This window comes from Lissotriton vulgaris, chromosome 4_1 (assembly GCF_964263255.1).
Source record: "Lissotriton vulgaris chromosome 4_1, aLisVul1.2, whole genome shotgun sequence".
NCBI lineage: Eukaryota > Metazoa > Chordata > Amphibia > Caudata > Salamandridae > Lissotriton > Lissotriton vulgaris.
In genome coordinates, this window is record NC_141691.1 from 1,026,432,449 (window position 1) to 1,026,457,956 (window position 25,508).

Here is a 25,508-nt window from a genome sequence, read left to right on the forward strand (position 1 = left end):
CTTGAGACATATCTTGTAGCCTAAACACCCCTGCATGAGATAGTGACTAGTGGGCACACCGCGGTCAGTATCCATTGGACAATGCCTGTCGCTATGAAATGGAAATGGTGTACATTGACACCATGTGCCCTTGCTCGCAGTACACATTGGGTACTGGGCAGAGGGGTGGCGAATGATCTTATCTATTGTAACTAACATTAGTAAATATAAATAACTTTTGGTTCTTAGATATGTCAGAGTTAAATGTATTTTGTCAGTGTCTAAAACAATGTCTAATACACTTTGTTGATTTTTTCCCATTCTACCCCAAGCTGCTCCTTGGCCCACCCATGCTTCTTCATGGCCCTCCAAGATTCAACAGATTTGATCTTGTTCTGTTCAGGGCCTCAATGAATATGATCACATAACCTCCAACCTAAGTAAACGCCACTGGTTCCTTTTGTTGGCATGCACCATGTTCAAAAACAGCTGCATAATTTACTAAACCATTGCATCCTGCACCCCAATCCCAATCTGGTAGAAACGCTCACCATCTCTGGGGGCTCTCGATACCCCTGCAGCCAGGACACCTTCACACTGGAGACAAAGTGGAGTGAAAATGAAAATTATAGGCAACAGGTCTTTTTCATCTATGACGCCAGGATCAGAAACAACATCCCCAATCGCTCCACACCTGCTTCAAATCAGGAAAGACTTGAAAACATGCCTCTTTATAGGACACTACATCATGATGCAGTAACAGTTCACAAGTCAGCCACTCTCAAAATCACTAGTTAACTGTATCCTTGCCTATTAGCCTGTACAGAGCTCTGCTACCGTAGTCTAGGTCTGTACTGTAGGAATACAACATATGTACAAATATTCATACATACTGTAAATCCAGGCCCAACATTAGACTAGCCACCACCCTCCCACAGCACCATCATACATCAACTGCACCAGTCTATGAGCCGGCTACAACTTGGCCACCTATCACAATCTAACCACTGTACTAACACCCACCAGTTCTGCATTTCCACCCTCAAGCAATGCACTACCATTCCCAAAACAAGAATTCAACCAAAACTCAAATTACCACCTCTGCAACTACTTTGCTACCATCACACTAGTACACCATGGTGCTGCACTTCCACTCCAAGCAGCACTGCACTATTATCTTCTCACAAACACTCCCCAGTGTTGCATTGTTGTTCGCAAAACCTTACACACAATCACAATACAACACTTCTACCCCACCCTACACAACCACACCACAACCCCACACAACTGAGCTGCTGTCACCCAGTACCTATCAATCTCAATCCAGTACTTGTGCTGTCACCTCCGGTCACTATAGTTATACTATCTCCCTCTTACACTATGACATGTTGTTATGTCATGCTATGTTATGTTGTCTTATGTCGGCTTAATCGTTGTTAGCGTGAGTCACGGAAACAATATCAGGTATATGTCCTTTTTTATGATTTTTTATATTTTTTCTGTTCAGTTATTTTCAGACTACGCTACCTTCCACCTATGAGTACCGATTTCGATAGCAGGTATGTGAAAATATGACGTAATATGTGCTGTGAACATAGTTATGGCTGTGGCTACGACATGCCATCTGTTTCTTTACAACTCGTGTTGTACCTGTTGAAGCGGGAGTCGCCTCTGCGCTCCGCTGTGATGATGACCAGCCAGGGAGGAAATAGTTAATGCTGGACAAAGCCTCCGGCGCGAGTGTCAACGCGCTGCTCCCACCCCCGAGCCTCAGCCTGCCCACCATGGGAATGCAGGTGCAGCGGTTGGCTTTCAAGGGCTGTCAATCAGGACACACCAGCTGGCCAGACTTGGAGAGAAAAGAGCCACAGTATGGTTGTCAGAGGCTCACATGGGACTGCTAGAAAGAGGAGAGACGAGAGGGGAAGCGCGGCACCAGCCAAGCAGCTGACGAGCCACCAGCAGCAAGTGTTCCCACTTCCTGCATGCCCCTACCCTGACAGAAGCACCCCCACTTGCTGCCATCCATTGCCCCGCTTATGTTTGCATTCTTTTCCCACTCGTGGCGCGCGTGCTGCCATTCTGCAATGTGAAGCTGCGACAGTCCGCTGCAGGGGGGCAACAGCTGCAGGGCAAAGACTAGACTTCTGCACACCTTTCTGTAAATGAGAGTAACGCGCGTGCCAGGCGCAGACACGCGAAGCCACGGTGCGTGCTCGCATGTCACACGTGTGAAACAGAGTGGAAGCTACACGCCGCCTTCTCGAATCTTGGCACCAGCATTACTTGGCCATACTGCACCACACACGGAGGGCAAGGCTGCCTGCTGCCTACATTCTGTAAATGATGCATTTAAGAAGGGATTGTGCGGGCTGGTGCCTGTTTCTTGCACTTGGCGTGTATTTTAAGGTAGGTTTGAGGTGATTTTTTTTCTAAACGGCTTTCCCATTCGTAATCATATTCGCATGAATATGTATTAAAATGGTTTACATATATTAAATATATTAAAATATGCTCATCTGTCTATTTCATGCTGTTATCTTAATACCTTCGATCCGATCTCGCCTCCCGGCTTAGCCAGTCTTTTGCACTTATTTCGCAGAGTGCACCTGCCTGTGCTGCTGAAGGGACACCTGTGGCTGCTGGACCCCCAGCCCCCCCTCATCTCTCCTTGCACTCTGATTTGCTAGACCTGACCGGGCACAGCGGTGAGTACGGAACAGGTGTGTGTGCGCGGGGAGGAGGGGTGATCGGAGTAGACATGTGTCGGTATTTAAGAACGAGAAAGCGAATAGATTATATATACTTTTCATATAAATATGTGGAAGTGTGTGCGCGTGGGTGTTTTTTTAGAGGCTTAACAGAACGTATTGCCTTTTAAAACACGAGTACTTAAATACAGATTTCCTATTTTGCCGTCACTGATTGTACTGCATGTCACTCGTGGCATAGCGAGGATGCCAGAGCAAAACCCCCTCAGCCTAAAGTTTAGATACTGAAATAAATAAGGGGTCGCTCAGTCTCGCTCAGACCCGATGCCATTGCACCTACTGCGCTAAAGCTACTCTGAGTCCCAGTACTTACCTGGCAGGAACAGGAGATGCACAGAAAGCAGATGTATGTTTCTGTACCAGGGTGACGTAGTTCATCGTATCTCATGTGCATCTCGCGCTGTACACTTGTGATTGCATATTCCAATTAAACATCCCTCGTGGTCGCAGTTGGAACTTCAGGTGTGAGTTTCTGCACAGTTGCGCAGTTGATGCAGGAATTCAAACCGCTGCCCGTCGTAGACTTTGCTTGTGGACTACAACAAACAACGCCTCTGTCGTTCCAGCTGGAGACTACTTTTTTTGCTGTTTAAAATAGACCTCGACCCGAAGGTAATGGGGCGCTTTACATGAGCACCAGTTATGTTACACAATGACACATTCATTTTTGGTAGGTACGGGGTGATTTAGTGATTTGCCCGGAATCACACAGGATTTTGAGCCAACTGCGAGGCTAGAACCTGGTTCCCCAGCTCCTAAATCGGCAGCTCTGGACGTTACATTACCACGGTTCATTTAAATGCTCATCTTCTGGGGACCAGGTCATTTGCATTTTGAATGAGGAGACTATAATATTTCGGGGTCGGCAGTTCTCGCTTGTGTAGCAACTAGACCACCTGACTGCACGTGCTGTTGTGTTGTGTCACCGGAAAGCAAGGTGAATGGAGGTAAGCGCACGCCCCCCTCCTGCGAAGGTGCACGCTGGGGAACGCAAGCACGTGCTGACAGTGTTCACGCGCCCCTGCTATTGAAACGGGCTGGGCTGACGCGCACACGTGCATCTGAAACAATTAGTGAAGGGGAGTCCCGCCCGCGCGCTCTCATCTGTTGATCTAAATTCTGATGACAAGTGAAATGGAAACCACGTGGCCCCTCTGCACGCGGCGCTCGCTCTTCACTGCCATTATTGTGACGTGTTAGTAGAGCTCAGGGCGCAGTGCAGCAGTGAGGGTACCCCACGGCACTGGGACACGTTTCAGTGTTCACAAGAACTGTCGAGTTGCTATACTCCGAGTGAGCGCTTACTGCTGGGGTCAGTCGGATGACTACATTTGCCCAAGGTCACACTAACTCTCATTCGAATTAGAGTTTAGGGATATCTAGGTTTGCAGATAGATAACCCACAAGACTTCCTGTGGTTCTTGTTCAGTGCGGCTATTGTATGTGTAGTAGTATGCATCTTGACATATTGTTGTAGGACTGTTTTGCTTGCTAAATCCCAGTTTATGGTTGTGTGTTGATAAATGCGCCGCGGCGTTTTATTCTGAAACGTGTGCTGGGCGCTGCTGTTGTCATGGTAGGCGCTGTGCGAGTTTACGTTTCCACGATGAGCACATTGCAGCACATGTGGGCGGATGTCATAAAATATGCCCCGTTCATTCCAATAATCTGTGATCATGGGGGTTGCCAAACACCGAACAGCAGACCTAGTTAAGGTTGTAGTGTGGGGATCTGCGCCCACTTCGTAGCACGCCCATCCCGCTGAGAACACTTCACTCACTACACATGTATTCCAAGGGGCTGCCAGACACAAGAGGCGTGTTTATTGGAGAATCTCACGAACAGCTGCGCTCGTTTTCTATTTGATATATATGGAAGAAAAAAATTGTTTGGATCCATGTCAACGAGTTGAAACCACAAGACGCCACAAGAGGGCGCTATTAATAAAGACGTTAACTGAATGAGTTCTTTAAATACTATGCAAACGCTCGTGTGTGATAAATCATTTTCTGAAGATTTTGTCCAGTTGAAGTAAATCTGTTTGCAGCAGAGATGCATAATCACGCTGCAAAACCATCAGCCTTTTACCCATTCTTCATAAAAAAAGTTAAAAAGAAATACGAATATATGTGGAAAACAGGGATTAGCCACCAGTAAAGCCTACAGTCCCATTCATTCTTTGTCCCGTCCAGCCCCCCAAGTTACCACTCAATCCTGTGCGAAACATTTCAGATGTAATCAGTACTTTGCCGTATCAAGGGTGCAATGGCCTTGATGTAAGGATTGTATTGCAGATACAACCACAACTAAGCCTTTCACGGCCCGGGTCCCGGTGCCACTGCACCTGCTGCACGATTGATAACTAATCGCCTAAACCTGTGGCAACTGAACTCTTTTATAATTCCCTTTTGGGGTTCACATTTACGCCCTCTTGGCCAGTGGCTCGCCAGTCCTCGTCGTGTCTAAGTCAGCTTTACAACAGCACTAGAAAGGAAGCAGCTTTACGTCCAACAAGGACTTTCGAGCAGCTCGTGTTATATCCTACTCAGTGCAAGGTGTCGCGGCGCTCCTCATGAACAAGATTCTATATTTTCCAAACGCATTTGTTGCTTAAGCTTTCACTTCTTACCAAGTGCTTAGTTTGAGCTTTGATTGCAGGTGGGGCCCGCCAGCACTCACTTTTGAGGACCAACACTTGTTTTTCCTCATCAGATTTTGACCCTTAGAGCAAGAGAGACAAACACACAATGAGGAACAAACGAGAAAGAGAAGGACATGAAAACCGTGACAAAGGGGGAAGGTTAGAATGAAAAAGAACCTGCAAAAGTGGGATCAAGGGTTGGGTATGACTATGGTGGTGAATTGAGGAGGCAGGAGGCGGAATCATGGGCTCCGGGGCACAACTTCGGTCTCCAGCTCGAATTATTTGTATCTGCAGTCCACAATACGGGTGGACGAGCGGCACGGGACCGAGTTCTGGGTTTGACCCCAAGCTCAGGTCACATTTCAGAAGTCCAGTTGAGTTGAAATTAGGCTAGCCCTGCGCATTAAATGGCTTACATTTGTAATAACATAACTGCGCCCGAGCAGAGTTGCTGGGACGTGGCCAGCTGGAACACACGATGACCACATGCGCTTATTGCATTGCTGCTCCGTCTCGGCAATAACCTGGTTTAACGCAGCCGCAGTTCAGGCAACAAGTGTCGCACCGGATTGAGCCAATTTCTCTTATTTTTATACTGCGCTCTCTAGACGCTTTACCAGTCTTTCCTCGGCCGCATGGTATTTATCCTGTCTGAGTCCCAAGATAGTCGTCAGTCAAACCTGCTTTTTAGACAAAAGGCGTGACCTCGCTCTAAAACACTTTAAAAGCTGGGCAGGGACTCAGAAGCTACAATCTAAAATTCATACCCGACAACACGGTTCTGTGAGCTTCATTGTCGCAAACAATCGAGAACTGCCTTAGAACTGTGATATCTGACCTAGTTTCTCACGTAGACCTCTGCATAACGTTTACATCACATGGACAAGTCAAAAAGCTCATACACGTATTTAATGATTGAAAGATAATGCAACAATAAGGCCACACCAAGTTTCTGCTGGAAGAAAATGATGTTGCAGGTTTTCTACACAAGGCATTGGTTTAACAATCGATCCAGAGGCAGCCTACAAGGATATTCCCTAATCCGAGAACCTGATTAGCCAACAATCACCAGGAAAATTCATCATCTAGGCTTTAAATATTTCAGGGTTTACCCCAGCATCTGCCCCATAGCCCAAGAAAACTTGAGCACCTGCACAGGGCGGACGATACGCGATACCAGACCATCCCGTAGCTGATGTTCAAGCTGCGACCTGCCCAGAAGTGAGAACGCACACAGTAGTTTTCCTCCCAATGCACTGTCAAAAAGGCTCTTGGGAAATTAGCTTATAGTTCCATTTGGGTACTTTCTTATGCTTGCTTTCTGTACCAAATTCCTTTGGATCACTGCCTAACTCTTCCAAACCCGAAGGGGCATTAACCGCCGGCACGGAGGTGTGCTGGGGGGGGGGGGGGGGGGGGGGGTGCTGCTGCTACTGCTCGAACAGCCAGGTCTTGAGCTTCTTCCTGAAGGAGAGGTGGTCTTGGGTCAGGCGCAGGTCGGGAGGGAGGGAGTTCCAGGTCTTGGCGGCCAGGTAGGAGAAGGACCTTCCTCCTGTTGTCGTTCTTCGGATGCGGGGGACGGCGGCGAGGGCGTGACTGGCTGATCGGAGATGGCGTTTGGGAGCGTAGAAGTTGATGCAGTTGTTGAGGTAGCCCGGGCCTTGATCGTGTAGGGCTTTGTGTGCGTGGGTGAGGAGACGGAATGTGATTCTTTTGTTGACGGGGAGCCAGTGCAGGTCTCCCAGATGTCCGGAGATGTGGCTGTGTCGTGGGATGTCGAGGATGAGTCTGGCTGAGGTGTTCTGGATCCGCTGGAGTCTCTTCTGGAGCTTGGCGGTGGTTCCGGCGTAGAGGGCGTTGCCGTAGTCCAGTCGGCTGGTGACGAGGGCCTGGGTGACCGTCTTCCTGGTCTCTATGGGGATCCACCGGAAGATCTTCCGTAACATGCGCAGGATGTTGAAGCACGACGAGGAGACGGCGTTGACTTGTCTGGTCATGGAGAGGGAGGAGTCCAGGATGACGCCCAGGTTCCGTGCGTGGTCTGTCGGTTTGGGTGTGGTGCCCAGGGCGGGGGGCCACCAGGAGTCGTCCCAGGCGGAGGGCGAGGAGCCCAGGATGAGGACCTCCGTCTTGTCTGAGTTCAGTTTCAGGCGGCTGGTCGTCATCCAACTGGCTACGTGTTTCATCCCTTCGTGAAGGCCGGCTCTGGCGGCGGCGGGGTCGTTGGTCAGGGAGAGGATCAGCTGGGTGTCGTCAGTGTAGGAGATGATGTTGAGGTTGTGCTGGCGTGCGATGGCCGCGAGGGGGCTCATGTAGACGTTGAAGAGGGTGGGGCTCAGCGAGGATCCTTGAGGGACGCCGCAGATGACTTCGGTGGCCTCTGACTTGTACGGTGGTAGTCGGACTCTCTGTGTTCTTCCGTCGAGGAAGGAGATGATCCACTCCAGTGCCCTCTCCTGGATTCCAACGTTGCTGAGGCGCTGCACTAGGGTGCGGTGGCAGACAGTGTCGAAGGCCGCGGAGAGGTCTAGGAGGATGAGGGCCGCTGTTTCTCCGTTGTCCATCAGGGCTCGGATGTCGTCGGTGGCCGCGATGAGGGCGGTCTCGGTGCTGTGGTTGGCTCGGAAGCCAAACTGTGAGGGGTCGAGGGATCCGTTCATCTCGAGGAAGGCGGCCAGCTGCTTGTTGACGGTCTTCTCAATGACTTTGGCTGGAAACGGGAGGAGCGAGATGGGGCGGTAATTCTTGAGTTCGGTGGGGTCCGCTGTAGGTTTCTTGAGTAGGGCGCTGAGTTCGGCATGCTTCCAGCTCTCCGGGAAGGTGGCGGTGTCGAAGGAGGTGTTGATGATGTCCCGCAGGTGGGGTGCGATGACAGTGTCGGCCTTGTTGAAGACGTGGTGAGGGCAGGGGTCGGTTGGAGATCCGGAGTGGATGGAGTTCATCATGCGGACGGTGTCTTCGGTGCTGATCGGAGTCCAGGCTCGGAGGGTGGTGGTGGGGGGCGGTGGTTCGGTCATGGCGTGCGTCGGTTGAGTGCTGAAGCTGTTGTGTATGTCCGTGATCTTGTTGTGGAAGTAGGAGGCGAGGGAGTTGCAGAGGTCTTGCGATGGGGTGATGTCGTTGTTGCCGGCGTTGGGGTTGGAGAGCTCTTTCACGATGTTGAAGAGTTCCTTGCAGTTGTGTGCGTTGTTGTCCAGCCGGTCCTTGAATGCAGTTTTCTTGGTGGCGCGGATCAGTTGGTGGTGCTTCCGGGTGGCAAGCTTGAGGGTGGTCATGTTGTCCGGTGTTGGTTCCCTTCTCCAGGCTTTCTCGAGGGCTCAGCAGTTCTTCTTGGAGCTCTTGAGTTCGTCGGTGAACCATGGGGCCTTCTTGCTGCCGGGTCTGCTGGGCGGGGTCCTCAGTGGGGCGAGTTTGTCCGCGCAGTTGCTGATCCACTTCGTGAGGTTGTCGGCGGCCTGGCTGGGGTTCGCTGAGCTGGCGGGAGGGTGCTGGCTCAGGGAAGCGGCGAGCTGGTCGGCTGTGATCTTGTTCCAGCTTCTTCGAGCAACCTGTTGCTGGTGGTGGTGGATCGTCGTTCTTTTGAAGGTGAAGTGGACGCAGCTGTGGTCCGTCCAGTGGAGTCCGGTGGCGTGGCTGAAGACGATGTCTTTGCAGGATGAGAAGACTGCGTCGAGTGTGTGTCCGGCGAGGTGGGTGGGGGTGGACACCAGCTGCTTGAGACCGAGGGTGGCGAGGTTGTCGAGCAGGGTGATGGTGTTGCGGTCGTTGTTGTTCTCCAGGTGGAAGTTGATGTCCCCCAGGAGGATGTAGTCGGCGGAGGGGAGGGCATGCGGGCTGATGAAGTCGGCGATGTCCTCGCTGAATTGTGTGCGTGGTCCCGGGGGTCGGTAGATCAGGGTGCCTCTGAGGGTGGTTTTTCTCTTTGTCTCTTTGCAGAGAGACCTTTAAGCCACTGCTGATCTAAACCTGAGGTTATTCCCATTCCCATTACTGCTCAGGTAATGTTTTGTTACTATGCAATGTTATCAGCTTCTTCCTTGTAGTCAATTGATTGGGACTCTTTAGGGACTAACCCACAGTAGAAGACTTCCCCCATTCCCAGAGGGTGGTCGTGTACCTAGTCTACTGGGACTATGAACCACCTCAACCCCAAAGCTTGTCTCACTTCTTTAACTAGGCGGCGCTTTTTGCTTCGCTCTGACCATACGGTATAACTGCCCATCTCACAGTGACATACAATGATAGCTCCGAGAAGCCATTCATGTTAGAGGAGTGTCTGATATTAGAATATTACCTATGTTCCTCTGCTAGCGCTTCGACGTGTGCTGCACTGGTGGCCCTCGCGGGGGAGGGGGGGGTGGCACCTGCAACATTGCACACTTGTTCAGTGCAAGGAGCGTCACAGTTATACTGTACATGCGAAACCTAAATCACATAAACCACTGGGGGTAGCCCCGAGAGGAGGGGTAACAGGGCATTCATTTTCCTTTCTATGTGACTCTAAACACACCTAACCCTCTGATGCTGTCACTGTTCTGGTAAATAAGGTCTTTCTTTTGCAATGCAAGTTTTCCCAGGAGTATTAATGATCGCCCATTAGCAGGAGATGCTCCTTTGTATCTGAAAGGCTGTCTCTGCCCTCTGTCCCACTGGGCTGTTTAACCTTTGACTGCCTGCAAAACAGAAGGCAGAAAGTCAAGAACTACATTTTATTTCGCATTTCACAACTCATGCGCTTTGGCACTAAGACTAAGGATGCCATACCTTTTTTTTCAGGCCAACTGCATGAGCATTGTGGAACTTGTAGTTTTGCTGTTAACACTTTCATTATGGGCTCAAAACCACAGCATGAAAAATGCTGTTTGCTAAAATCCCAACATTGGCTGGATGTGTTATGTATGATGTGGAGCCACTTGACGGCTGGGTCTCAAACTTTTACAAAGTCACCTACTTCATTTATAAAACTGTCCGTTTGATATATAAAGCCAAAAGTTAACCCAGCTCACACATTTTGATAGGGTGCACTAGTTCACTCACAGTATGCATTGAAAAAAGCATTGACAATGTGGATCGATTTTTCATATGCATAGTTGAAAGTTTTACACTAAACTTTACAACATCATGATGGTACAAAATGGACAGCCACAGCACAATCTTCTCTAACACAAAAAAAGGATAGAAGGATCTGACACATACAGAACATGTACAACACCAGTAGCTAACACACCAATTAGGCAGTGACAGGCATTAAAGGACTGTTTGTAAGATTTTAATAAACAAACATACCACAAGTACAAAACTCCTGCATAAAACACCCAAACCTCTTATCGAATTAACATACGTTTATCTACTCACACAGGACGATGAACACTCTCCTACCTAGTATGGTATGCTTCATCAGTGGGCTCAGTATCTTGCACTGGGAAGCATTCAAGAGTACCCCTGCTCACTGGTTGTACAGGTTGCTAGCTATGGTTTCTTTGGTTTGGGTGAGGTTATGTCACTTATGTAGGCATTTATGTTCTCCCTTTGTTAAATTGTCAGAACTATATTAAATTTGTATGTGTGTGAGCTAAAATGTGTTTTACTGATACCTCTGTACCATAAGATTGAAAAAGAGAAGTGCCGAGCAACAGACCTTACTTCTCATTTTCATCTACATGTTTCAGTGCTCAAATATGCCCCTATGGGCTCGCGCCATTTCTTCTGGAAGACATTTATTCGACTTCAAACATTGTGAAATAATCACTGCTTGATAGGGAATATTCATCAGCATCAGAAGAAGTTGGGCAATGGGTCACATTTTCTAATGTACCACTCCTTCAAGAGATCGTTTAACTTGCTTGGCAGCACATGCATCAAGTATCACATGGCGAGTCGTAGCCTGTGCTGTGAAACAGACATGCAGACATTGCCAGGCCACCCTTGCAAGTCATTGTGTGCGGGTATTGGGAGTGAATAGCCTTGAGACAGCAAACCATGCACCAAACACCAAAGCATCTCCTCTATTGCTACCAGTGCCAAAAGGTCAGTGGAAGTGAGGCAGTGACTGCCAGGTTCCACAATTCTCAGAGACTCTATTCATGCTGAAGGTTGCCTGGAAAAACAGCTCTTTGAAACTGAGGAGAACCCCTCCTAGCTCAGCCTGGACCTTCTGCCCCACTGCAAATATCTCTGACTGTCACTTTATTTATAACTTGTACATAAAACAGTGTATTTTGGAATATTTCACTTTAGCACCTTACATTATATATCCTCAATAAATGGCCTTTTTTAAATTATTGACCCACACCTGTTCTATTGTGACACATTTATTAATGACTCAAGTTGTCTTGTTTCCTCTATAAAAGCCTTTATGTTTTTTATACATGTAGCAACATTATAGTCTATTAATAAATCTTACTCAAGGGAGGTTGCTGTAGAGAGTACATCCTGAACTATTTAACGGTGCTTTCAGATGTGAAGATCATTGAAAAGGTGGCACAGTGATGAAAAATAATTTCCTAGGGTCACACTGTTTACTCAAGCTTGGAGCTGGGATTGTAACCAGGTTTCCTGATAAGTCATATTGCAATTCACATCCAGGATGGATATCCCACTCTTTCCCCCTTCAGTCCTGATGAGAATTTTATTAGTGACCCAAGAGTCGAGTCAGTTGTCTTGTGCCTCCTACACAAGTATGTAGCGTTATTATTGATAGATCAACAGTATGGTATATCAAACCATTGACATGGGAGATTTTTGTACAGTACACACCTTGAGCTGAATTATTTGAAGGTGCTCTTAAACATGATAATCACAGCATCATCTAGTGAGTGAACGTATTTTTAAGAGTTTATGGGTGCTAAACATGTATACTATCCTATTACAAAAGATAGATTAGTATGAGGAACATCGTTTACAACGAAACTTACCCCGCACTACCATTACAATGCAGGATTTACAACGAAAGTCATTGCAACTTCTTTCGCTGGAGGGTGCTGTTGGATAGGAAATAGTTAATTTCTATCCAACACCTTCCCTACTATCCACGGGGACTGGAGTTGGAATAGAAAATTAAACTATTTCACTATCCAGCGCCCCCCAACGCAAGTCGGTGTAACGACTTGCGTTGTAATACCTGCGTTGTAAAGGCATGCGTGGTAAAAGCATGCGTTGAAACGTCATACATCCGATTAGTATACTAGTTATACTTCTAATGACTGATACTTTCTCTAACATGTGTGAGCTGAGTGGGTGCGTGACTGTCTATCTCATTGTGTGAGTGGCTGTATCGGCCTTGTGAGCGCATACATGACTGACTGTATGGGTGAGTGAGTGAATTTCTGAGTAGGTCTGTAGGTGTGTGAGTGGTAGTGTGGGTGCGCGAATGGGTATCTGAGTGGTTGTATGGGTGTTTGTGCAAGTGGTTTTGTGGGTGGCTGTATGAGTGTGTAAGTGGCTGTATGGGTGTATAAGTAGGTATTTGAGTAGCTGTGTGGGTGAGTGGGTGAGTGTTAGCCCTGGCATCGTTGGGGTATTTTCCCCCATCTTTTTGCTTCTGACCTCCCATTTATGACTGTGTGCTGCAAACTTTTTTGCTGTTTTTGTAACTCTAGGCATTTACTACTGCTGTTCAGTGCTAAAGTGCTTGTACTCCTTGTGTACATTGTGATTATGATTGGTAAGCCATGAATGGTATGTTTGATTTACTGGTAAGTTCCTGATAAAGTGCACTGTGTGTGCCCACAACCTGTAATTCAAATGCTACTTGTGGGCCTTCAGCACTGATAGTGCCACCCACATGAGTATCCCTGCAAACATGTCTCAGGCCTACCACTGCAGTGTCTGTGAGTGCAGCTTTAAACTGCCATGTCGACCTGGCCAGTGCACCCCCATGCCAGACCAAACCTTCCCTTTTTCTACATGTAAGGCTAAGCTAGGCCCAAGGTAGCCCCATTGCCACGGTGCAGTATGTGAAAGGTAGGGCATAGTCTGGTGTGTTTTACATGTCCTGATATTGAAATACTGCCAAATTTGTTTTTCACTATTGCAAGGACTATCTCTCCCAAAGGTTATCATTGGAGCTGCCTTGTACCACCTTACAAGTGTAACTTTCAATTGGGAAGAGATAGAGAGTTGGGGTTTGGGGTCCCTGACCCCGAATTTAAAAATACATCTTTGAAGTTGGTTTTTAAATTTCGTGTTTGAAAATGCCACTTTTAGAAAGTAGCCATTGTCTTGCTTTACCATTCTGTGTCTCTGCCTGCCTGTGGAATCCATGTTTGGTTTAGATTGACAGTTGGGGTCGTTCTGCGTTCACACTAGACAGTCACACAAAGAAGGGACCTGAGGTGTGCCCTGCATATCTGAATCAAATACTTCATCCACACCTTGTTGCCAGCAGTGGGACTCCTCTGCTGTGAGTCCTACATTGCCAAGTGGACCAAAACCAGTCCTGGGCCATTGGAACTGAGTGGTTCTGCTGTAACGTGAAGAAAATAAACTCCAACACCGTCATTAATGCAGCTGCTGCCTGTCCCAAAGCTGTGGTCACCGCTCATGTGAAGTGCAAGGCATCGACTGCATTGAAATCGCAGCCTGACCTCTACGACAACATCACTTCACGCCCTCCTTAATGCCGCTGCCCGAATCATGGCTGAGGGCTATACTTGTACAGAGCACATCGCATGGCCTTATCTCAACTTATAGTCCCGGGTCTGCCTATGACATAACTTCAGCACCAAAGCCATTCCGCTGCTTGCAATGAAGCCGTGGTTACCGCTCGAGAAGAGCACGACGCATCAACTGTGACAACATCGCAGCCCTGGCCCATCTGACGCCAGCGCTCCTAAACTCAACATCACGGAGATCGACCTGCAACGAATGTGACGCCAAGGCCTCAATGACTCCTTCCTGACCTTCGGAACTGACGCCTGCCGACGCTGGCGATGCCTCACCTCCATATCTCATCGCAAGGTCCCTGAAGCCTCTCCACTTATAAAGGCACTGTTTTATAGGTCTGTCCAATGCTGTATCACTGAACTGTTTGGATTTGGGTTCATTTTGCCGTGATAGCTCCAGTTTCCGCTATCGACTTCAAGAAAGTGTATTTTTAGTTTATTCATGCAAAATTCATATCTTTACCTGTGTATGTTGGATTATTGTTGCTTTGGTCTTGTTTTATTCAGATAAAGATTATGGTCCAGATGCACAACTCTTTTGTGGGCGCCAACGGGAGATCCTCCCATTTGCGATCGTAAAAAAAGGGTATTGGCATGTACAAATGCTATTTTGCGAGTCACTGACTCACAAAAGAGCATTTGTGACTTTCGCTATTAGGAAGGGGCATCCCTAATAGCCAGTCACCATGCCATGTACTATTGTTTTGCAACCGCATTTGCGGCCGCAAAACCTTCGCAGTTTACCACCTACTTCAAGTAAACCACTCACAAACGGAAATGAGTCCCCAGGGGAACCCTACCCCTTTGTTAGTATTTGAGTAAATATGTTTTTAAGAGAGGGCAGTGGTCCCAGGGACCACTGCCTGCCCTTAAAAAATGAAACTGAAAAGTTAAATTTTTCTTTTTTAAATGCATCCCGTTTTCTTTAAGGAAAATGGGATGCATTTAAAAAAAGAAAAAACTGCTTTATTCAAAAAGCAGTCACAGACATGGTGGTCTGCTGACCCCAGCAGGCCACCCTCCCTGTGAGTGCTAGTCATTCACAATGGTGTTGCAAGTTGCAACTGCCTCATGAATATCAATGAGGCGTGCAATTTGCAACCCCATTGGGAATTGCAAACAGTGTCTGAGACACTGTTGTACATTCACCTTTGATGCAATTTGCGACTCTCAAATGTGAATGTTTGTACATCTGGCCCTTTGTTTTCTAAACTGGTATAATGTCCATTTGTAGCGTTTTCACTGTGTTACTGTGTGTGTTTTGTACAAATGCTTTACGCATTGCCTCTGAGATAAGCCTGACTACTCATGCCAAGCTACCAAGGTGTTGAGCAGGCGATATTTTAGCTGTGCAATCCCCCTATTCTGACTAGAAAAAGGGTCCATACTTGGACCCCAATTTCTAGCACTTAGTGAGTGGGTGTGTGAGTGACTATGTTGCTGAGTAAGTGGGTGTGTCAGTGGATGTATGGGTGAATAAGTGGCTGTGTGAGTGACTGTATGAGTGAGTGAGTGAGTGAGTGTCTGAATGGCTGTATGAGTGAGTGACTGAGAGTGTAAGTGGCTGTATGGGCAAGTGAGTGGTTATTTGGTTAGGTGGGATGGAGTGTGAATGGTTGCATTTGAGAGTGAGTGTCTGTGTGAATGACTGTATGGGAGAGAGAGCAGCTATGGAGTGGTTGTATGGATGTGTGAATGAGTATGTAAGTGGTTGTGTGGGTGTGTGGCTGAGTGTGTAAGTGCTTGTATGTGTGAATGAGTGGCTGTGTTGGGAGGCTGTATTGGTGTGTGAGTGGCTGTGTAGGTGAATACGTCTGTGTGTGAGTAGCTATATGGTATGGTAGGCCACCCTAATTACAATTTTAGGGACCCTTCTCATCAAACCATTGTGGCAGGCCCACCAATTTGATTTAGGCCATTGAATAAAAGTGATCAAATACCAATGTAGAATTACAAATGATAATCTAATTTCTGAAGGCCAGAATATAGTCTAACTAGCAGCCCGCCCCAGCGTTGCCTGGGGCAGAAAGGGGCAGGGGGCAGCATTTGATGCTTGCTTGCACTAAGGGCTCCCGCCCGTCCTTCTGTGCACACCCGCTCCGACCCCCTCCCACACCGACTCCTCCCGCCCGTCCCTCTGTGCACACCCGCTCCTGCCCCCCTTCCGCCCCGACTCCCGCCCCAACTCCCTCCCGACTCCCTCCCGCCATGACTCCAATGTGCCTTTACCTCACCTGTCCCTCTGTGCACCCCCGCTCCCGCTCCGACCCCCTCCCGCCCCGACTCCTCCCGCCCATCCCTCTGTGCACACCCGCTCCCGCCGCCCCCTCCCTCCCGACTCCCTCCCGCCGTGAATCCAATGTGCCTTTAACTCACGTGAGCTGCCGCTCCTTCCCGCGCTCCTCACTTCACCGCCGCTCCATGTCCGCCGCTCCTCTTCGTCATGACCCACCTGAGCCGCCGCTTCTCCCCGTGCTCCTCACTTCACCGCCGCTCCATGTCCGCCGCTCCTCTTCATCATCACGCACATCGCGGCCAGCGCTACGTTGCGGCCAGCACAGCGTCGCGACCGGCGCTACTTTCAGGGCACTACTTTTTTTTGAAAGTTATATTTTTGAATTTACGTTTTTAAAATTTTTTTTATAGCCTATGTCCATCTGCACACCCTGACAATTTCTACAATGTATCGGGTGTGTGGATTGGCGCTGTGGTTCCCGAGTTTACCTGGCTCAAAGGTGTGTGTTCTCTCTTTATAATAGTAGTATAGATAAAAACAAATGTTTTTAGGCCTTCATTAAGAGTCGCAAGGGGCAAAGTACCCCAAGGGTGGGATACCTCTCTGAAATATTCTGCCTGGGACTTCTGCTCCAGAAACACTAGGACTGGTTTTCCCAGATATAAAAATACACAAGTTAAAATTACAGAAATTTGTGCACGCAGACTTCACCTCCTCTGAGTAGGTGTAAAATGTCCACGGAAAAGACCCTACAACTGGGAAAAACCTGTGATTGATCTCTAGTTATTCCGCATTCTATGGGTTAAACTAACGCAAAGATATCTGCAATAATTAATTCTGTTTCTGGTATTTCCCCATGCTGTTTCTGGGAATCTCGTGATAGGAGCCTTATTAGTGTGACAACAAGTGTGATGCCCAATAAAGTGCCTCATCCTGTGGAAGGATACGAAAGTCGATTGGTGCAGTTCAGAAACTAAATTTTCATGATTGATATTGGCTGTTAGCTACCCCTTGAGCTCTTTTACACTAAAACCTTCTCAAGTAGATCATGCTGATGAGCAGCAGGTAAAATATCTCTGTGATTACAGAACTAATTTGAGAAGTGTGTGTTTTTGGTTGGCAGTCATGTTTAGAGTGGTGCAGCATAAATATACCTGCCCCAAATTGCACCAAGCGAGCAAAGCGAGCTGGCCTGACCACCTCCTGCAAATGGAATTTTGGTACCCCAACATCAATTCGTCATTGTTATCAAGTACCCACTTGTACTACTGCCACGCGTGGACTGATTCTGCCTTACATGCCTATGTTTCACCATCCGTTGTTCTGTATGCCACAAATACCGATAGTTCCCATCATTATGCCAGGGTCCTAAAGACCTGGCTCTTCCACTGAACTGCAGATACCCCACCCCCATCCCGTAGCGCCTTGAGACCTTTATGGGTAATTACCCACGATCTACAAGAACCCGGATTGTTTGATTGATTGAGGGTCAATATTATACCAGGGGCGGGAGCCATCATGCCACGAAGGCTAAAAATCTGACCAGGAATTGCCACTCTTATGCCAGGGTCAGCATAATATAAAGGGTGAAGATCATTTCTGTGGATCAACTCAGCTTATCATTCTCATATTTATAAAATAAATGCCATTAAGTGAGCATAATAACGCTATTTGACGTAGTTTAAAATGTCGCAACATTGAATCAGCTTTCCCAGCTCTGATGCCAGATCATAACCTAAGGATAGAACAGGTACAGGCTCTGCCTGCTCCTTATTGTACTGTTGTGGGTAGAGCAACATATACCCAAGATACACTACTTTCATAAAGATGAGTAGGAGTTTAAGGAGGCCGTGCTGTAGCAAAGTGGCGTTAACAATCTTGTTCAGACTAAGGGCTGGCACCATAGAGTGGCGGTCATTTAAAAGGATGCTATTTTGTTGCACAGGAAGAACCATTGAGTTTGTACCGCTTTCCTAGTATTTTCGTAGAAAACCTGTGTGGTAAAGGGCATAGAGATGTAGCTTCCATCACTAGGCTGAGGTTAACTCCATCAGATGTTAATACAGCATCTCACTCCTTACTAGCCTTTTTGGGTAGAAGCAGATTAGTAGTAAAAGATCCTATTTTTAAGGTCGCTGCATCAAGCTCTTGATCGGTAATAGGTGGTATATATTTTTTTTTGTTGTTGCCATCTTTAATGTAAAATGGGGCAGATTTACTACTTCTGGCACATCTCTGCTAATCAGCAGGTATGCGCCAGAAGAGTTGCGATGCATTTGCCCACCCGTGCCCCACCACTGATGCGCCGTATTTACAATGCAGCGCACCATGGGGCAAGAGTAGACAGATGCATGACGCATCCCCCGGCGGAAATGCGGCGCATTGCTGGAGTTGCGTCGCAAGCGTGACGCAGCTCCAGCAAGGCTCGGGGTGTCCTATCCTAACACGCTGCGTCAATCCTTACGCCTGCTTCAAGCAGGTGCAGGGTTTTGATGCAGCATGGCCTTAAAAGTGACTGAGTGAAATCTTGAAGATTTCACTCAGCCACGTTTAGGAGGCGTTCCTCCGCCGGAACGCACCCCCCCCCTGCACCGGAACGCCCAAATGTGGCGCAGGTCTTTACAATGTGACGCATCTCCCAGATGGGTCACGTTGTAAATACCCCGCAGCATGGTGCTGGCTTTGCGCCGCCGCTGCGTCACAAAAGTGACGCAACGGCGGTGTAAAAGTGGAGCAAGGGGTTTGTAAATCTGCCCCAATATATTTACATAATATAAACAATCAACACGTGAAATCCATTTGCTAAATCTCACATTACAACTTAATGGGCGGGAGCTGAAGAGGAAGATAAACTGGAAAGGCCAAACATGTCAGCAATACCAAATTTCACTTATGGCCAAACGACAATTATAAATATAAAGTTGGGGGCATTGACCCCTAAATGTATCCAGTCATTTAATTTTCCTGAACTTTAAACTAACTTTCTCCAAAGAAACTTGCACAGTCATGCAATTGTTTCGCGATGTGGTCTTTAGCTTTTTATTGTTTTTTCGGTTTCCTCAGATGTGTTCCTTTGGCTATTGTGAGCTTTTTGGCGACCACAGGTTGGTGTAATTGTATTTGAAGTTTCTACCTACCTCTAGCCTATCACCATTCAGTCCCATCATTTGCTTGTAACGCTCTATTAAAATTTGACAGCCATAATGTTTAAGATATAGTGTGAAATTTGAACCAGACTTTGTTATAAGGACAGTGCCAAGACTTGCCTGAGGCATCCTGGGTTTGAAAGAGAAAAATCTTCCTGCACACTCTCCTTCTGCGCATTGCCAGAAACCACGTTCAGACCACTCTTAAGCATCCTCACCATCTGGGGCATTCCAGCACTTCCGCACTTGGCGGGACTGGAAAGGTTTTCCCTGAATCTCGTGGAGAGTGGAGCAAGAAAGATGGCCGCTGGACTACATTGGGGTCCTGGGGGGGGCGGCCGACCGAAGGGAGGCCTGCCCCGCCCGGGGGAATTTGGGGCCGGGGAAAGGGGGGGGGGGGTAGAGATGGCGCCCACGGGGACGGGCCTGGTTGTTTCGGTAGCTTTTGGGCTGGGGGGCGGGGCTTGGTTGGGCTTCCTTTGGGCTGGGCTGTGGTAACTGCCCGGCCAAGCGGCAGAGACACCATTTTAAGTGAGGTGTCTCGGCCGCCGGGTGGGGGGTGGCGGTTGGACTCATTTTTAGAATCTTTGGACATTAGTTCGTCAGAATGGACTTTCGGACTGTGGCAATTGTTTCGAACTCATCCGTGTCACCAGAATTCACCGGCAGGCTGGACGTTTCACGGACATCGCAGGAGACCGGAGGAGCTCGGGTGAGCAGCATGCGGCTCCACACGACCGAGCGGATGGGCCTGTTCTGCCTGGTGCGGGCGGTCAGGCTTCCACGTGGGACTAGGTGAGGCCCGCTGCCCCTACCCGAAGGGTCCATACGTCCGCCGGGGTTTATTTTGGGGCAGGCACGGAACAACTGCATAACGGAAGACAGGCTGAGTTCAGGTTTGGGAGAGCGGCCGAGACTGTAACACCGAATTTAGGCTTAGTAAAATAATACATACCACACTCGCACCCTTTAAAGTCTGCTTCATATTTATTCAATGATAACCCTGGGGACTGAGAGGGAGGTGGGGGAAGTCTGTCTTGCAATGGCAACTTTGATTTTTTTTTTTTAAACACGACATTGGGGTGCATTTACAACGTCCACTTAGTTTGACTGCGCTGCTAGGACTAACGTTCGTACGTTTGTAAAGTACAAAGTTTAAACGTGAATACTTACTGTGAGCAAAGGCAGGCAACGCCGTAAACGGATCATTTTAGGCAGCAGTTATACAATTTGATGAAGAACTGAACTTTTCATTGCACCGGAAGATACTATACTGCAGGATGAATAGTTTCGTTTTCTCTTTCTCAGATCCCGCCCCTGTCTGTTTGACTCATTGGAAAGTCCCTACCACGTGTGTTGACCAGTTTTATTAACCAAAGTCTTGCAGCAGTGTACTGTACTTTCACGTTGATCTTGTGCCACTATCTACAAGCGGTGGGGTAGCAGCCTGAATGCGGAGCTACGTGGGGACATGTTGGTTGCATACGATGGTGCGTGGAGTACGGGATAGCTACCCACAGGGTTACATATTTGTTCCCTTGAGATACGGTTGCCGCCTGATCGGCACGTTTACACTCTGGAAATTTTGCCTTAGTTTTTTTTTCTGTTTGCATATTTCAGTTACGCGCGCAAGCTGATTTTAGTGCTTATATTTGCGCACTCTTTCACTTATATAGTCGTGGCATGACCAACAGACGGTTTTCACTTTTGCCGCCATCTCTTATGTACAGATCTACAACGTTCCACTGAGTTCGTTTGTTATTTATCTCTTTTTCGCTGACGTTCACGTAACTCCTGAAACGTTATTCACGCCCACCCTATCGACTTCACAGCTTGCAAGGAAGCTCCGACGCTCGGTGAACTAAGAAACCACGGAGCGGCGGTTCCGAACTTGAGTGAGTAAAGGTTTAATTTTAAACCTCAGATGCTGTATATGCATGACGAACGCGATGCGGGTTAGCCGCCATGTCTTTTACTTATTAGCCTATTTCGGCTTTCTGTGTGGTATCTGCCGCCTAATGTATTGTGTTTTATTGGTATCTGCAAAGTGCTAATACCGGCAAACCACTAATCTAATAAATGAAGCCTATTAAAAATAGATGTTTTGTATTTTTCTAGCAAGCATGTTGCACATACGCTTCTGCCTCGTCTGGTCTCGAGGTTGAGCACAAGTGGGGTGCGAAATGCATTGGGAATTTTTGTGAAACTCCTGAAGATGTGCCTTGGTGGACGTTTACGCGAATGTCAGTGAAAGGCAGCCGAGTTACAACAGCTACCTCCCGCTGCTTGCCTGATTTGTTTAGTTTGCGTGTGTTGAACAGGGAGATGTTTTATACCGTGTACCTCTTTGTCGCTGGGCGGCAAAACTGGACGGTAGTTTTTGTCCGTTGGCCCCAAAGCGGAAGTAGTTTGTTGGTGTAGCTCAGTTACTTAATGCAATTTTGTCAACGCATGCCACTTCGGTTCCGCGCCTTGACAGTCCACTACCCTGCCACGTGTAGCATGGGGCCTTTGAATTCCCCTTATCTTCCTTGTAATAGGTGTTTCAAGAAATGAAACGTTTCTTGGCGCGAGTCCCCTTCATGCCGATGATTTTGTAAGAGCATAAAGAGCCTACGTAAGCCCAATATTTTACACTTTTCCCCACCGCTGCTCGCTCAGCCCCTTTTTTTTTTTCACCGTAGTCTCGTGCAGGCATGAATCACAATTACACAAAACGCGTCACTGGGAACAAGCACACTTAGCCTCATAGTCCGTTTAATACTTGTGTTGATTCAGTCTGGTGGGGCCTGTTGTGGTGCGATGCCTTTTGAAAGGGAATGAATAGTATCGCAGCTGGTAGCCGGGACATTATAGCGTAAAGGGGCTTGCCATACATTACCTTCAGCCATGCCTTCCTCCGGGGTGAACTAACTATATGGTCTGTTGAGGGACATTCGGAGCCTATTTGGAAATGGGACAAGTGGAACTATAAGTCATCCAGGTCTTTTTTCCCATGGTTCCCCTCCTTGGTCTGGAAGGTGTGAGGTGAATATAACTCACTAGCACAAACGGAAAAGGAACCTGGAGACAGGGAGCTGCAATAGGTGACAGTAGGTAACAGAGGCCCGTGGGGTGACAGCACCTTCCACACAATACGACTGGCAATAGCCCAATACTCAGCACAGTGCATCCATTGATTAGCAGAGTTCATTCTTACTGGAATGGAAAGGAGTATGTATTCAATTATGAGCGAACAGTGGAACTTGGTATGCAGCCTGTAATTTCAGTGCTATGTAGATCCAAGTCCACACAAGAGTAATTCCGACCATGGGGTTAGATTTAGGTTTTGGTTGGTGTACATAAGTTAGTACCCGTTGAAAATGGATGGGTGCTCACTAGAATGTAGTCCCAGGTAATAATTCAGCTGGAAAACATTTGGCGTGGAAGTGTTTGCATGCGCACAAATATAGGCAAATATTTAAACCAACTGGGTATTTGTCTGGGAGAAGGATAGGGAGGGGGCACAATGGGAGGGGAACAATCTGCAGATTCACACCACCTCATCGGTGGATCACATAGTATATGAAAATCAAGTATTAAGGACATGCTTTCCACATCAAAGGGATTTCAGGATGGCTTGTTCAGACACTCAGTACACCTGGATCATCCCTAGCATCAGCTACATGAAGATTACGGAGCACAACCACTGTAAGGTATAATAACTGACCTTGTAGTCAGTTAGGTTTTAAGAGACTCAGATTAATGCAATATATACAAGACATAAAAAAATTTTTCAATTGGCAAAGAAATCCTTTAAAGTCTGGATTTTGTTAAAACGAGGTGTATACTTTTTGGGGTGTCGGCCTAGGTGCAGGTTGGGGAGCTCGAGCGGATGGTACGGGCGTTATCGGCGTGAACGGGGACAGCGGCGCGGTTAGGCCGCGGGCATTTCAAGTCGTGTGTAGGTGAGAGGTACGTTCTTTGCAGTGGGCTTTTTCCTGGCGGACAGGCTCTGGGGGGTGACGCACTGTGTGGAGGACGTCTTCCGGGGCGCCAGAGAGGAGGCACGGTCCCATGTCGGTGTGGTCATTCTCCGTATTGAGCTCGACTCCGTGGCCAGGGAGCACGCCCGCCGGAGGACAGGGGAGTCGCAGCGGGCACTGCGGCAGGGGTTTCTTCCTGGCGGACGGGCTCCGGTGTGGGACACGCATCCGGAGGGCTTCTCTCTGGTGGGACGGCCGGCTTCAGCGGACTGCCGGCAGGCGCTGGGCGGTTTCTCAGGCCTTCTGTTGACAGGGGGGGCCCTGGGCGCCAGAGAGGGGGCACGGCCCCGGTTCAGTGCGGCATACCTCATAGGGAGATCGATTCCGCGGTCAGGAAGCACGTCCCGGGGGGTGACGTTGACTGAGGGCATGGCCCTATACAGTTAGTGACGGAGGGCATGGCCCTATGCATGGGTGACTGAAGGCATGGCCCTGATGCATTGGCGACGGAGGGCATGGCCCTATGCATTGGTGAAGGAGGGCATGGCCCTATAAGTCGGTGACGGAGGTCATGGCCTATATGTGGGTGACGGAGGGCATGGCCCTATACGTTGGTGGCGGGGGCATGGCCCTATACCTTGGGGACGGAGGGCATGGCCCTATACCTTGGTGACGGAGGGCATGGCCCTATACATTGGTGACGGAGGGCATGGCCCTGTACATTGGTGACGGAGGGCATGGCCCTATACGTGGTGGCGGAGGGCATGGCCCTATACGTGGTGATGGAGGGCATGGCCCTATACATTGGGACGGAGGGCATGGCCCTGTGGTTAGGGGGGAGGACCTGCCGGCGGTTTGAACGCGTGGACCGGACAGCATGGGGTTTGAGGGGGGTCCGCGGCAGCCATATGGTTAGGGGGTGGTCCTGCCGAATGGGGCAGGTGGCACGTCCCGGGTTAAGGGAGGGGGAGTCCTAGGGGGGGGGGGTCGAGGACCGTTAGCGCGTCCCTCGAGTGGCGGTTCTTCCTAATATATGGGGGAAGAGTAGGAGAACTGTTTGGATTATCGGGGGGTAGGTCAAGCACAATAAAGTATTTAGCCAGGTGGAGAGGCAAATTGACGTTATGCTAATTGTTACTGTTTGTGGATTGTGGGAATCAGTTAGGGGAGGGGGTGGGGGTGAGGCAGGAAATCACATATTTATGAGGTTTAGATTGTGCGGCGCAGGCCAAGGATGTGATTGTGTAGGATGCACCTGCTTCCAATAAAGCGGCCTTTATCACACTTACATTACGTCTCGGGTCGTTGCTTTCTTCCCCCCCCCCCTTTCCCCAATGGGCCCCAATGGGGTCCTGGGGGGGCGGCCGACCGAAGGGAGGCCTGCCCCGCCCGGGGGAATTTGGGGTCGGGGAAAGGGGGGGGGTAGAGATGGCGCCCACGGGGACGGGCCTGGTTGTTTCGGTAGCTTTAGGGCTGGGGGGCGGGGCTTGGTTGGGCTTCCTTTGGGCTGGGCTGTGGTAACTGCCCGGCCACGCAGCAGAGACACCATTTTAAGTGAGGTGTCTCGGCCGCCGGGCGGGGGGTGGCGGTTGGACTAATTTTTCCCTCCCACCCTCCCTGGGCCATGATTCGGGGGGGGTGCCCACGGGCAGGCATCGCCCTTTACGGGGGAGCTTCCTTTGCGGGGGAGTTTGGGGGCGATGGGGATTTTGGGCTTGGTTTTGTTGGAGGCTGGTGCAAATAGGGGTTTTGAAAGGGGTGAGGAGTGTGTTAGACGTTACATCTTGGTGTCCTTAGGCTCAATCCTTTTTTTTGTATGAATAGAATCAGAAGAGTCAGGGCTTTGTGGAAAATTGCTCTTTATTTGTATAGATTAAAACGTAGACAGCCGACACGTGTGTCGCCCGGTGGCGAATTGCGCCAGGGCTTTTTCGAGGCTGTTTACAATGTTTTGTATTCGGTGCACAAAGGGGATTTTTTGGATGGGGTGGGGGGTTTTCGCATGTCGCTGGAGCAGGTGTGGGGTGCATTCTGTATGTAGGGGCGGTTCTTCCTAATATATGGGGGAAGAGTAGGAGAACTGTTTGGATTATCGGGGGTAGGT

At 48.8% G+C, this 25,508-nt stretch overlaps 1 protein-coding gene across 1 annotated transcript in view; it reads left to right on the plus strand.

Annotated features, from left to right (window-relative positions):
• The first annotated feature begins 1,831 nt into the window (after positions 1-1,831).
• ADAMTS16 (ADAM metallopeptidase with thrombospondin type 1 motif 16) overlaps positions 1,832-25,508 on the plus strand; it is a 975,864-nt gene continuing 952,187 nt past the window's right edge. The window contains exons 1-2 of the mRNA XM_086965269.1: positions 1,832-2,388; positions 2,582-2,687. Coding sequence (XP_086821395.1) covers positions 2,323-2,388; positions 2,582-2,687 — 172 coding nt within the window. The 5' untranslated portion in view covers positions 1,832-2,322. The remainder of the gene's footprint in view (positions 2,389-2,581; positions 2,688-25,508) is intronic.